The 12,766-nt window shown below is 53.1% G+C and overlaps 1 protein-coding gene across 1 annotated transcript; it reads left to right on the top strand.

The window, feature by feature from the left end:
* Positions 1-3,896: 3,896 nt before the first annotated feature.
* SLC30A2 (solute carrier family 30 member 2) lies at positions 3,897-12,711 on the top strand. The gene is made up of 8 exons (XM_065930107.1): positions 3,897-4,915; positions 5,588-5,805; positions 6,754-6,900; positions 7,577-7,730; positions 8,512-8,686; positions 9,422-9,527; positions 10,846-10,980; positions 11,481-12,711. Exons 1-8 carry the CDS (start codon positions 4,866-4,868, stop codon positions 11,624-11,626), a joined length of 1,131 nt encoding a protein of 376 aa, XP_065786179.1. The 5' UTR covers positions 3,897-4,865; the 3' UTR covers positions 11,627-12,711.
* Positions 12,712-12,766: the final 55 nt, after the last annotated feature.

Genomic DNA, 12,766 nt, shown 5'->3' with positions numbered 1-12,766 from the left:
AAAGACTAGAGATCTCTTCAGGAAAATTGGAGATAGCAAGGAATATTTCGCTCAAGATGGGCACAATAAAGAACAGAAATGATAGAGACCTTGTAGACACTGAAGAGATCAAGAAGAGATGGAAAGAATACACAGAAGAACTGTGCAAAAAAGATCTTAATGAACCGGATTTCTACAATGGTGTGGTCAGTCATCCAGAGCCAGACATTCTGGATAGCAAAGTCAAGTGGGCCTTAGGAAACACTGCTGTTAATAAAGCTAGGGATGCAACAGAATTCCAGGAGAACTATTCAAAAGCCTAAAGGATAAGGCCATCAAGGCGTTACATCCAATATGTCAGCACATCTGGAAGACCCAGCAGTGGCCACAGGATTGGAAAAGGTCAAACCTCACCCCAGTTCCCAAGAAGGGTAGTACAAAAGAATGTGCTTGCCATCAGACAATCATACTCACCTCCCATGCTAGTAGTTCAGTTCAGTTCAGTTCAGTTTAGTTCAGTCGCTCAGTCATGTCCGACTCTTTGTGACCCCATGAATCGCAGCACGCCAGGCCTCCCTGTCCATCACCAACTCCCGGAGTTTACTCAAACCCATGCCCATTGAGTCGGTGATGCCATCCAGCCATCTCATCCTCTGTTGTCCCCTTCTCCTCCTGTCCCCAATCCCTCCCAGCATCAGGGTCTTTTCCCATGAGTCAACTCTTTGCATGAGGTGGCCAAAGTATTGGAGTCTCAGCTTCAGCATCAGTCCTTCCAAGGAACACCCAGGACTGATCTCCTTCAGGATGGACTGGCTGGATCTGCTTGCAGTCCAAGGGACTCTCAAGAGTCTTCTCCAACACCATAGTTCAAAAGCATCAATTTTTCGGTGCTCAGCTTTCTTCACAGTCCAAGTCTCACATCCATACATGACCACTGGAAAAACCATAGCCTTGACTAGGCGGGCCTTTGTTGGCAAAGTAATGTCTCTGCTTTTTAATATGCTATCTAGGTTGGTCATAACTTTCCTTCCAAGGAGTAAGCGTCTTTTAATTTCAAGGCTGCAGTCACCATCTGCAGTGATTTTGGAGCCCCCAAAAATAAAGTCTGACACTGTTTTCACTGTCTCCCCAACTATTTCCCATGAGGTGATGGGACCAGATGCCATGATCTTAGTTTTCTGAATGTTAAGCTTTAAGCCAACTTTTTCACTCTCCTCTTTCACTTTCATCAAGAGGCTTTTTAGTTCCTCTTCACTTTCTGCCATAAGTAAGGTCACACTTAAAATCTTGCATGCTAGGCTTCAGCATTATGCGAACCAACAACTTCCAGATGTCCAAGCTGGCTTTAGAAAAGGAAGAGGAACCAGAGGTCAAATTGCCAACATTCACTGGATCACAGAGAAAGCTAGGGAATTCCAGGAAAACATCTACCTCTGTTTCATCAGTTTCGCTAAAGCCTTTGACTGTACATATCATAATATACTGTGGAAAGCTGTTCGAGTAATGAGACTACCAGACCATCTCACCTGTTTCTTAAGAAACCTGTATGCAGGCCAAGAAGTAACAGTTAGAATCTTGTATGGAACAACTGATTGGTTCAAGATTGAGAAAGGGGTATGACAGGGCTGTCTGCTGTCATCCTGTTTGTTTAATCTGTACACTGAGCACATCATGAGAAATGCCGGGATGGATGAGTTACAAGCTGGAGTCAACATAGGTGAGAGAAACATCAACAACCTCAGATATGTGCACAATACCACTCTAATGGCAGAAAGCGAAGAGGAACTAAAGAGCCTCTTGATGAGGGTGAAGGAGAGTGAAAGAACTGGCTTAAAATTAAATATAAAAAAAAAAAAACTAAGATCGTGGTATCTGGCCCCATTACTTCATGGCAAAGAGAAGAGAAAAAGGTGGAAGTAGTGACAAAATTCCTGTTCTTGGTCTCTAAGATCACTGTGGATCGTGACTGTAGCCATGAAATCAGATGATTGCTTGTTGGCAGGAAAGCTATGACAAACTTAGACTGTGCTGAAAAGCAGAGACATTACTCTGCCGACAAAGGTTTGTATAGTCAAGGCTATGGTCTTCCCAGTGGTCATGTATAGTTGTGAGAGCTGGACCGTAAAGAAGGCAGAGTGCCAAAGAATTGATGCCTTTGAACTGTGGTGTTGGAGAAAGTGAAGTTGCTCCGTCGTCTCTGACTCTTTGGAACCCCATGGACTGCAGCCTCCCAGGCTCCTCCGTCCATGGGATTTTCCAGGCAAGAGTACTAGAGTGGGTTGCCATTTCTTTCTCCAGGGGAATCTTCCCGACTCAGGGATTGAACCCGGGTCTCCTGTGTTGCAGGCGGACGCTTTACCCTATAAGCCACCAGGGAAGCCCCAAGGCTCCTGAAAATCCCTTGGACAGCAAGAAGATCAAATCAGTCAACCTTAAGGGAAATCAACCCTGAATATTCGTTGGAAGAACTGAAGCTGAAGCTCCAGTGTTTTGGTCATCTTATACGAACAGCTGACTCGTTGGAAAAGTCCCTGATGCTGGGAAAGATTGAGGGCTGAAGGAGAAGAGAGCATCAGAGGATGATAAGGCTGGACGGCATCATTGATGCAATGGACATGAACTTGAGCAAACTTCGGGAGATGGTGAGGGACAAGGAGGCCTGGTGTGCTGCAGTCCATGGGGTCACAAAGAATTGGACACAACTGGGCGACTGAACAACAAGAATATACCATTAAAAAGAACAATAATTTTATGATAGAATTGAACACAAGAGTTTAAAAAATATATAGATTCCCAGACCCCCTTCCCAGACCTACAGAACCAGATTCCTTGTGGAATGTTGATGGGTTTCCCTGGTGGCTTAGATAGTAAAGCATCTACAGGATGCTTTCCCGAAATGCAGGAAACACAGGTTGGATCCCTGGGTTGGTAAGATCCCCTGGAGAAGGAAGTGGCAACCCATTCCAGTATGCTTGCCTGGAGAATTCTGAGGACAGAGGAGCTTGGTGGACTACAGTTCATGGGGTTGCAAAGAGTTGGACATGACTAAGTGACTAACACACACACACACATAGGTGTTGACAGGGAAAAAAAGCATGACAGAAAAGGTGTGAGTTAAGTTTTATTTGGTGACCTTTCAAAGGAACAGCTCCAAAGAGGTGAGGGAGGAGCCAGAATATATATGAGCTATTTTTTTTGCAGGAAAAAACAAGACCCCAAGAATCTGAGGCCATTAACAAATTTTCATTACATGTGTATTTTAACCACCTGTGCTGTGCTAAGTCGCTTTAGTCGTGTTTGACTCTTTGCAATCCCATGGACTATAGCCCACCAGACTTCTCTCTCCATGAGATTCTCCAGGCAAGAATATTGGAGTAGGTTGCCATGACACCCTCCAGGGGCTCTTCCCCACCCAGGGATCAAACCTAAATCTCTTCTCTCTCCTTCATTGGCAGGCGGGTGGTTTACCTCTAGCGCCACCTGGGAAGCCTTCTTTGTAGGGATATCTACATTTTTAGAATAAAATTGCCAAGTTGTCTGAACTGCTAGGTCATTTGCATAAGACCTTTGGGGATCTCTGAAGGAGACAGGTATAGAATACAAATGGAGCTGCTTTTCAGTATATCACAGTCTTAACTAATTAAACTCTTCCAAATCAATTAAAATGAGTACTAGGGAAGTATTAATTTAAGGGAATTCTGGCATAAAAGTTTTTGTAAAATGAATAAACGTGTCTGGATCCAATTTGTAAATCTTCATCTATTTACCATGTACTTTCCATTTAAGGGAACAAGAGGGACAAGAGAAAACACTTTTTTTTTTTTTTTTTTTAAAGCATACACATTTTGCCCTCAAGTAAATTATAAGATTAATCTGAGCTGAGCCTGGGGCAGTTTGAAACTTCAACTCCATCGATAAGCTGAGACCCGCACAAAAGGCACATCCAACCCCACTGGACCCCGGCAGAAAGAGCTAGCTGGCTTCTCTTGGCCGAACACCACGCATGGCTCCTGGGAGCTGCCGCGGGGCAGTGGAGAATAGATGGTGTGCTGGTGGCCGTGTCAGCTCAGCCCAGACGGCGACCGGGCTGAAGCGCGACCCTGCTCCATGTAGCGGCGGAGATACAGCCGGTCACCCCAGATTTTAATCAGAGCCCTAGAAGGGGAGGAACTGGTGCTGCTAGAGCGACGAGGATGGGTCGGTCAGGAAGGCTACCGTCCCAGACTGAGTGCAGGCACACCCCGCCCCTGGGAGCCCCCTAATCTGCGCAGAAGAACTTGGGGGGCCTCGGACGTCTGCAGCCGGAGGGTGGAAACCGATCACGGGTTTCCCGAGGAGGAAGACAACCCCAGCCTCAGGAGCCCTTTATTCTGAGTCTAGGAGCCACATTCCTGCTCTTAGGCGACTCAAAGCCGATTTCAACAAGCCGGTGTCCCGAGAACTTCCCGGCAGGAGGCAGCCAGCCCCGCGCGGGGGGCAAGTGGGCGCAGTGGAGGCAGAAACAGCAAGCAGCAGCAGGGCTGGGCGGAGGCGGTTAGGCTTTCCGACGCAGGCCAGGTGGGCTCCTCTGGCTCCGGGGACCCGGTGCTGGGGTCAGCGCCGGGGCCCTTTGCAGCCAGCTACACCCTCCCCCTTCCCTGCGGGCTTTTGCGCACGACGCGCTGCTTCACACGGAGAAGCGGGGACTTGATAAAGCCAGCCGGCGCGGCGCGCAGCCGTCGGCGTTGTGGGGGCAGCCGCGGTAGCTACAGCGGGACGACCCCTCAGCGGCCCCGGCGCGGTCCAGGCGGGAGCTGCGCGCAAGGCGCTGGTGGCAGGTGAGCGCTCGCCGCGAGAAAGCCCAGTGCGCGACTCCAGGGAGCACGCAGCAGGGCGCGCGGGGCCGCATGAAAGCGGGCGAGAGGATGCATCTGTTGGATTCCAGGCTTGCAGTCGGGTAAGGAGAACCTGGGGAGGGGCGGGAATTTCAGTGACCTCAGCCCCACCTCCCCGTCTGCCATCCTGGCAGTGGTTGGTTTTGGCGACGGCTCGACCTGGGACCCCCGCCCCCCGCCCCGACAGGAGGGGTGGGAGGGAGGTGGAGGAAAGGGGAAATTGAGGCTGAGCACAGGGACCAGTCCTTCCTCTCCGCAGAGCACAGATCCTGACCCCTGCGGGTTCGTGGGGGAGTGCGTGCCTGGAGCTCCCCCCCGGGGCTGGCTCTTAGCCCAGGGACCGCCCCGCCCTGGTAAGCCCGGTGTCTCCGAGTCCTTGCGAAGGGGCGAGCTGCCGTCTTCCTGAGCATGAGCTCTGATCCTTATCCGCGCTCCACTGGACCGGTCCAGCCCAGCCCCCCCGGCTTGTTCCCAAGCTCTTTACCTCCTCCAAGCCCTGGGAGGGATGAAGGAGGAGAAAACACACGGAGCCAAGACTCCAGGACTGGTCATTCTCCAGTACCCTCCTGCGAGGAGGGGCTTCTGGTCACTCCTTAGAGTCTGTCGAGCTTGGAGTATATCCTTAACTCTTTTTCCAAACGGGCACAGGGGAACGCGCAGGCCCCACTGAGAGGTAAAACTAGAGTCAGCCCTCTTTGCTCCCATCTCATCCCTCACCCTGTCTCTCGGGACAGGACTTACACAACTCTGTGGGAGGATGGGACCAGCGGCATCCCTCCGTCGTCTTCACCTGGCCTGGCCTTGCAGCCCACTGAGCCGGCTCCGCAGAGCAGCCATTACTGCCATTCCCAGAAGGGTCCTGGCAGCCACTGCGACCCCAAGAAGAGGGCCTGGCGGCAGCTCTGTGTGGCTTCTGCCTTCTGCCTGTTGTTCATGATTGGGGAAGTCGTTGGTAAGGACTCTGGGCTAATTGCATGAAATTGGCACGTGGGTAGTCTGGATGACCCATAAGGCTTTTCTCCTGAATGTTCCTGTAGTATTGACACCAACAGCCCCATTTACTGCATGCTTGCCATGCTAATAGTAGGCCTCCCCTGGTGGCTCAGACAGTAAAGAGGCTGCCTGCAGTGCGCGAGACCAGGGTTCCATCCCTGGGTCGGGAAGATCCCCTGGAGAAGGAAATGGCAACCCACTCCAGTACTCTTGCCTGAGAATCCCATGGACGGAGGAGCCTGGCAGACTACAGCCCATGGGATTGCAAAGAGTCAGACATGACTGAGCAGCTGTCACACACTCACACCATGCTGAACCTCTTAGACGCACACTATCTCATGCAATCCTCACAACAGCCTCGTGTCGTCATGGGTCCTGATAGTCTCATTTTTATGATGCAACTGAGGCATCCCAAGGTTAAATAACTTGCTTGAGATTACGTACAACTAGTAGGTCAGGAAAGACCTGAATGCTAGAAGAAAAGAGCATTAATTGAGTGCCTATGATGCTTTCCAAGCCCATTTTGTTTTTCTGTTTTTGGTTGTTTTGGCCACGCTGCATGGCTTGTGGAATCTTAGATCCCTGACCAGGGATCGAACGCGAGCCAAGGGTGCCATGAAAGTGGGGAGTCCAAACCACTGGACCGCAGCGGTATTCCCCTCCAGGCCCAATTTGAACTCAATTTTCACGTTCATCCTCTAAGTAGATTTTGCTAATCCCATTTCACAGATGCTAGTTGAGGCTCGGAGAAAGGAAGTCACTTGTTCATGGTTACATAGCTAATGGTGGAGAGGTCTGGAATCCTTTGTCTTTCTCTAGAGCTCATGGTTTCCCTGCTCCACACACACTCTGGGAAACTGGCTCCTTGGGGAGCCGATAAGGACCCTCCCTCCTCTTGGCCCTGCAGGTGGGTACCTGGCACATAGCTTGGCGATCATGACAGATGCAGCCCACATGCTCACTGACTTTGCCAGCATGCTTATCAGCCTCTTCTCCCTGTGGATTTCTTCCCGGTCAGCCACCAAGACCATGAACTTTGGTTGGCATCGAGCTGGTGAGGGCCCTGGTTGGGATGGGGGGTAGAGTTGGGGGAGGAGGGGGTGGGTTAAGATGAAAGTTCTTAGGTGAGTGCATTGGGTCCCTGTGTAAAACCAGGAGGGTGATTTGGGTGGGGGAAGAGGATGTCAACCATGACTTTTGTCCTTTGAGAGCTTCCAGTCTGATGGGGGAACCCTGGTCCCCTGTCCTATGGGAGTTCCCAACCTGCAGGGAAGGAAAGTCCACCTTCCTAAGAGGATAAGTTTTATTTATTTAAGAATAAATGACGGTGGTGTTCACTTTGCACATAACGCCATGGATTGGCTTTAGCGGGGAGGGAGAGGTCAGGAAAGCTTTCTGAAGTTCATCTCTGGGCTGCGTTGTCATTCTCTTCTTGGTGGGAGATGGCCCAGCCTCTGTTCCTCAGAGCCTCAGTTTGCCAGATGAGCAATGGGTATATATTTAATGAGTCAGCTGCAACAGAAAAAATTGCCCCAGATGATGTCTTGAGTTTCTTCTAGCTCTGACCTTTTCAGATGTATGAGTGGTGGGTGAGGTGCCAGCCATAGTACCTCCAGCAGAGCCATACCTCCAATCAGACCCAGGCTCAGATTTTGTGGGAAGGGAGAGGGGGCTCCTTAGTCTCAGGGCCCCATGCTAAGATTGGTATTGGGGGCTGGGTTCTTCCTCAGAGATCCTGGGTGCCCTGCTCTCTATGCTGTCCATCTGGGTCGTGACGGGGGTGCTGGTGTTCTTGGCGGTGGAACGACTGATCTCTGGAGACTATGAGATTGAGAAGGGGACCATGCTGATCACGTCGGGCTGTGCTGTGGTCATGAACATCATGTGAGTGTGGCCTGGGGTCCCTGGGAACCCTCCCCCTCCTCACAGGCATACCTACAGGACTGCTCTTGTTAGGAGGGGGCCATGCCTCACACCAGGATGGCTGCAGGATCAGAATCTCCCTCGTGCTCTGAGCTCTGGCACCTGGAACACCTGGGTCCTGCCTGAGGCCTAGGGCCAGGCCATCAGGAACTGTAAACCTGGGGCGACATCAAGTCCCACTCTAGACGTGTAGTGAATAACCAGAGACAGGCTTCCTACCTGTTGTGGGGAGGGGTGAGTCTAGTGCTTACAGGAGCAGGGGTCCCTAGGGACAGAATCTCAAAGCCATTTTCAATCTGATGTGCCTGAAGTTGGTCTCATCGAGACATAAGTTGTGTAGAGCGGGGGTGTCTATTTTGGGTTCTCTCCCCCTTGCCCAGTGGCCTTGGGCAAGCCACTTCCCTCTCTGGGCCTCAGCTTCACCCTCTGTGACATGCTGGGGGGAACTCGATCTCCTCTGTAGCACCCTTCTGCTCTGAGGTTTGGCACCGGGGCAGCTTTGTGCCCAGGTTCAGCCTGGCATTGGATGGAGCTGAGCCCCTCCTCCCGTTGGCAAAACTCTGAGCCAAGGCCACGTTCGCTGGGCTCCTTCTGTGGCCAAAGGGGTCATGCAGTCTTGGGTGGGGGCTGGGATTTTGACACCCACAGGGAGGTTAGTCCTGATGGGGCCTCTGTCTAGCTGAATTTGAAGCTTCCATCTGCTCCCTCTGCAAGCCCCTGGGCCTTGTCTCCACTCCCATAGAATGGGGTTGATTCTTCACCAGTCTGGCCATGGACACAGCCACAACCCCGAGCACGGCCACAACGCCAGCCAGGAGCAGGGAAGCCCCAGTGTCCGAGCTGCCTTTATCCACGTCATTGGAGACTTTCTGCAGAGCTTGGGCGTTTTGGTGGCAGCCTTTATTTTATACTTCAAGGTTAGAGCTGGGGACAGGGGGAAGTAGGGGAGGGAGTGTAGGTCACCTGGGGGCTTCTCTCTGCACAGGACCCTTTCCAGTTCTAGCTCCCTTCCAGCTCCAGGCAGAAGGGTGGGAGAGGGAAGAAACATTTACCCAATACCCACGAAGCATTAGCACTTCTGATCTTGATGAGAACCCTGAAGGGAGGTGGTGGTGTTTTCTGCCACCCAGAAAGGCTCAATGACTTGCACAGCATCACTTAGCTGGTAAGTTGTAGAGTCAGATTCAAATCCAGGACTGTAGGCTGCTGAAGCCTGGGCATTGCCCATTACATAGAGGCAGTGGGGTGTAATGGAAAGAGCCCAGCGTTGGGTTTGAAGCTTTAGATCATCCCTTGCTAGATGCATGATGTAGAGGAGTCCCTTGCTCTAACTGAGCCTCTGTTACCCCACCTATAAAGCTGGGATGTTGGGCCAGATGGTGCCTAAGATTCCATTTAGCTCTGTCTGTGGCTTAGCCCCTTGGGCAGGGAGGGGTGGGGAGGCATGGTGTCTTATCCTGAACTGTGGTACGTTCTGCCTATCCTTCTGGACACAGAATAAAAGGTAGAGAACTGGGCGGCAGGGTCGGGGTGAAGCCCGTGCCCACCCTGCAGAAAAAGCCCTTCTCTCTGACTCACTACTGGGTGCGAGGGGAGAAGGAAGGCTGAAGTGTTGGCTGATGAACCCCAGCTCTGACTCTCTTTCCTTGTAGCCAGAGTACAAGTTTATAGACCCCATCTGCACCTTCCTGTTCTCCATCCTCGTCCTGGGAACAACCTTGACCGTCCTGAGAGATGTGATCCTGGTGCTGATGGAAGGTAACCTGAGCTTGGGCCTCCCTTTTTGCTCTTTACTTTCCAGTGCTAAGATAAGCTCGAGTCTGTGTATATGTGGGCTTCCCAGGTGGCTCAGGGGCAAAGAATCTGCCTGCCAATCGAGCAGACACCAGTTCGATCCCTGGGTTGCGAAGGTTCCCCTGGAGGAGGAGCTGGCAACCCACTCCAGTATTCTTGCCTGGGAAATCCCATGGATAGAGGAGGCTGGCGGGCTACAGTCAATGGGGTCACAAAGAGTCGGACATGACTGACCATGCACTGTGTGTGTGTGTGTGTGTGTGTGTGTGTGTGTGTGTGTTGGGTGTGGGGGTGCATCACAGCACATGGTGGTGGGGGGGGCAAGGTCTGGAGAACCTCCTGGGGCCCAGACTAATCTTGACATTGAGCAGGGTCCTCGGGTGTGGTTGTTCTGGAAATGTCCCCTGGATCGTCCTTTCCGTCCCCCTACCCCAAGGGTGCCTCCTTCCTGCTGGGATGTGTCCTCCCTGCCGAGTCTGGGGGCTTCCAAGTGTGTCTTTAGCACCTGGCCCTCCTGCCCTTCCTCATATGCTTCCCGAGTCTCCACTTGCCTTCCCTTTTGGGGTGAGGATTATGCTTCTCATTGCACAGTGCTGCGGGGCCAGACTGAGGATGAGAAAAAGATAATCGGAGCTGGACAAAAAAGACTACTGAATCCACTCCAGCTCAGGCCTTCTTTGCTGAGGTGCTCCCGCCTCGGGAAGATGTGGCAGGGCTTTGAGGGGTGCTTAGTGGTAGCGAATGGTCTACCCCAAGTTACACCTACTTACCTGGCTTTCTGGCGCTCCGGGTCTGGGGCCATACGTCTCTGTGGTTGGAATCAGTCTGGGTCCTGGTTTGCGGTCAGCCTGAGTGTTCAGCTGCAGGTCAAAGCATTTTCTCCAAGAATGTGATGGACCCAGACAAAAGTGATGACAAGGATGCTACATGGGGGTGCAGGGAGCCCCGGGTTGCCTTCTTAAAAAAATTTTTATATCAAGCATATACTAGGGGAAGAGGCACTGAGAATAGGGTGATAAACCAAACAGTTGTCCTGCTCGCATGTAGAGTTTCCATCTGAGACAGGGAGATAGCAAGAAACTAACAAATAAGATCATTTCTGACAGTGTCAAGTGTGAGGAGGAAAATACAACGGGGTGACACGATGGGGCTCGTTTCGGGGGTCAGGGGCAACCTCAGCTTGCTGGCCAAGGAGGTCTGAGCGAGGCGCCGTGTGAGGAGCAGGAAGCAGCGTGGGTGGGAGGGAGCCCTGTCCTTCAGCCCCTGACCCTGTCGTCCTCAGGGACCCCCAAGGGCGTGGACTTCACAGCCGTGCAGAATCTGCTGCTGTCCATAGAGGGCGTGGAAGCCTTGCACAGCCTGCACATCTGGGCGCTGACCATGGCCCAGCCTATCCTGTCTGTCCACATCGCCATCGGTGAGTGGCGGGAGCACTCAGGGTGGGTGCGGGAGAGGCAGCCAGGGACCCAGGGCCATCCCCGCCCGATGGGTCCGGATGATGCCAGGTACTCACAGTGCCAGTGCTTTGGATCTGACCTCATGCTGAGTCCTGGGCACCTGTTATTTATTTGATCATCAGGTCCCATTTATAGATGAAGAAACTGAGGCGGGGTGGGAGGTGCTAAAGGCACTCGCCCTGGCTTTTACAGCTAGTAAGTGGCAGAGGAAAGACTCCGAGCCTTAAAGCCAGAGCTTTTCCGGCCCTTTCAGGGTTGTTTGTGTCAGGTGGGGGAACCAGAGGGTTGCCTGGTACAAGACTGAGTCTGGGGGTTTCTTGATGTTCACAGCCCCCTATCTTGTTCTGCTGGGGATAGGATTTGAGACTTGCCTCCTACTCACTCCTAAGGGCCCAAGAGTGAGTAATTGGTTCTCTGGTGCCTCCCCTCTCCCCTCTCCACGTGTCTTCTCGGCCCCCAGCTGAGAACGCAGATGCCCAGGCTGTGCTGAAGGCAGCCAGCAACCGCCTGCAGGGGACGTTCCACTTCCACACCATGACCATCCAGATCGAGGACTACTCTGAGGACATGAAGGACTGTCAGTCATGCCGGGGCCCTTCGGACTGACCACCCAGCCAGGCACCAACGGGGCAGGGATAGGCCTGCCGATGGCTGGACTGAGTGTTCCGCCCCCCCCCCTCCCCCCCACTCTCAGGCTCAGCCACGTGTCTGCCTGCCCTGGAGAACCAGGTCCTTCTCCTAACCGCTGCTCCATGTTCAGTGTCAAGGGGAATTGTCCACCTCCGGGAACGGGCTCTTCCCTCGCCTTCGGGAACGGGCTCTTCCCTTGCCTCCCTCATCTGACTACTCCCAGCCCCAGGAGGGGAACCTGGCAGGTATGGAGCTGGTGTGACCGTGTTCCTCTGGCTCCTGGCGGGGCAGAGTTCAGGCCTAGTCCTCAGCTAATGCCGCCCCACCACCAGCCTCTGGAAAGGCAGTGAGGCACAGAGACGGGTGGCAGAGGGGAGGCCGCCTCGTTGTCTCCTCACCTGCCTGCCTCATTCCCCATCTTCGGTCTGTCTGGCCTCTGCCTCATGCATCTGCGAAGCAGCTCTGCAAACCCAGTCCCCTTCCTCTACCTCCGACAAAACGCTTCAAGGAGGCCACGGGCCCCAGAAATCGGGATCTGGGGGGCACCTGAGGCTGATCTGTGCTTGAATCATTTCACTATGATTTCATTTCACGTTTCCTTTTCCTGGAGGGAGGGGGCTTCTGACTAGGTAAGGACCTGCTGGATTCTTCTTTCCTTATCCCTCCCTCCCCCAGGAAGCTGTGCCAATACAAAGGTGCCCTGGCAGGAGAGGTGGAGGTGGGTGGAGATTTCAGCTTGGGTTCTGCCCCCAGCAGCCCCAGAGCTCGCTGGCCACTCCTCTTGCTCTGACTGTGTCCTGGGGTCAAGGAGCCTGACATCAGATATGGTTGGGCTGGCTCCATTGCCTGCGTGTCCTGGCCTGCGTGTCATCCTGGACGACAAAGTGGGTACAACCTAAATAGGAGCCCCTGGCTTCCTGAATTAGGAGGTGGCTTGCACCTCCACGATGAAGTGAAGGGACCTGTCCCCAGTCTGTGTCGCAGAGGAGGCAGCGCGCACAGTTGGCAGGTGGCCCTGATCTAATGGTCTGTCTCTGCCCTCAGGCGGGTCAGGGCCTGTCTCATCTGTGGACTGAGAATGTGGACACCCACCTCACAGGGTTGTTGTGAGGCTTG

The sequence above is a fragment of the Muntiacus reevesi genome, chromosome 3 (genome assembly GCF_963930625.1).
Source record: "Muntiacus reevesi chromosome 3, mMunRee1.1, whole genome shotgun sequence".
NCBI lineage: Eukaryota > Metazoa > Chordata > Mammalia > Artiodactyla > Cervidae > Muntiacus > Muntiacus reevesi.
The sequence above is the reverse complement of the archived record's forward strand: the minus strand, read 5'-3'. Positions and strand labels throughout refer to the sequence as shown.

What these genes read in the sequence shown, in the direction of transcription:
- SLC30A2 (XM_065930107.1), top strand. Translation starts at nt 4,866, where the DNA reads ATGAAAGCGGGCGAGAGGATGCATCTGTTGGATTCCAGGCTTGCAGTC. An exon ending in CATGATTGGGGAAGTCGTTG is followed by an intron (nt 5,806 to 6,753) that starts GTAAGGACTCTG and finishes TTGGCCCTGCAG; the next exon opens with GTGGGTACCTGGCACATAGC. An exon ending in CTTTGGTTGGCATCGAGCTG is followed by an intron (nt 6,901 to 7,576) that starts GTGAGGGCCCTG and finishes GTTCTTCCTCAG; the next exon opens with AGATCCTGGGTGCCCTGCTC.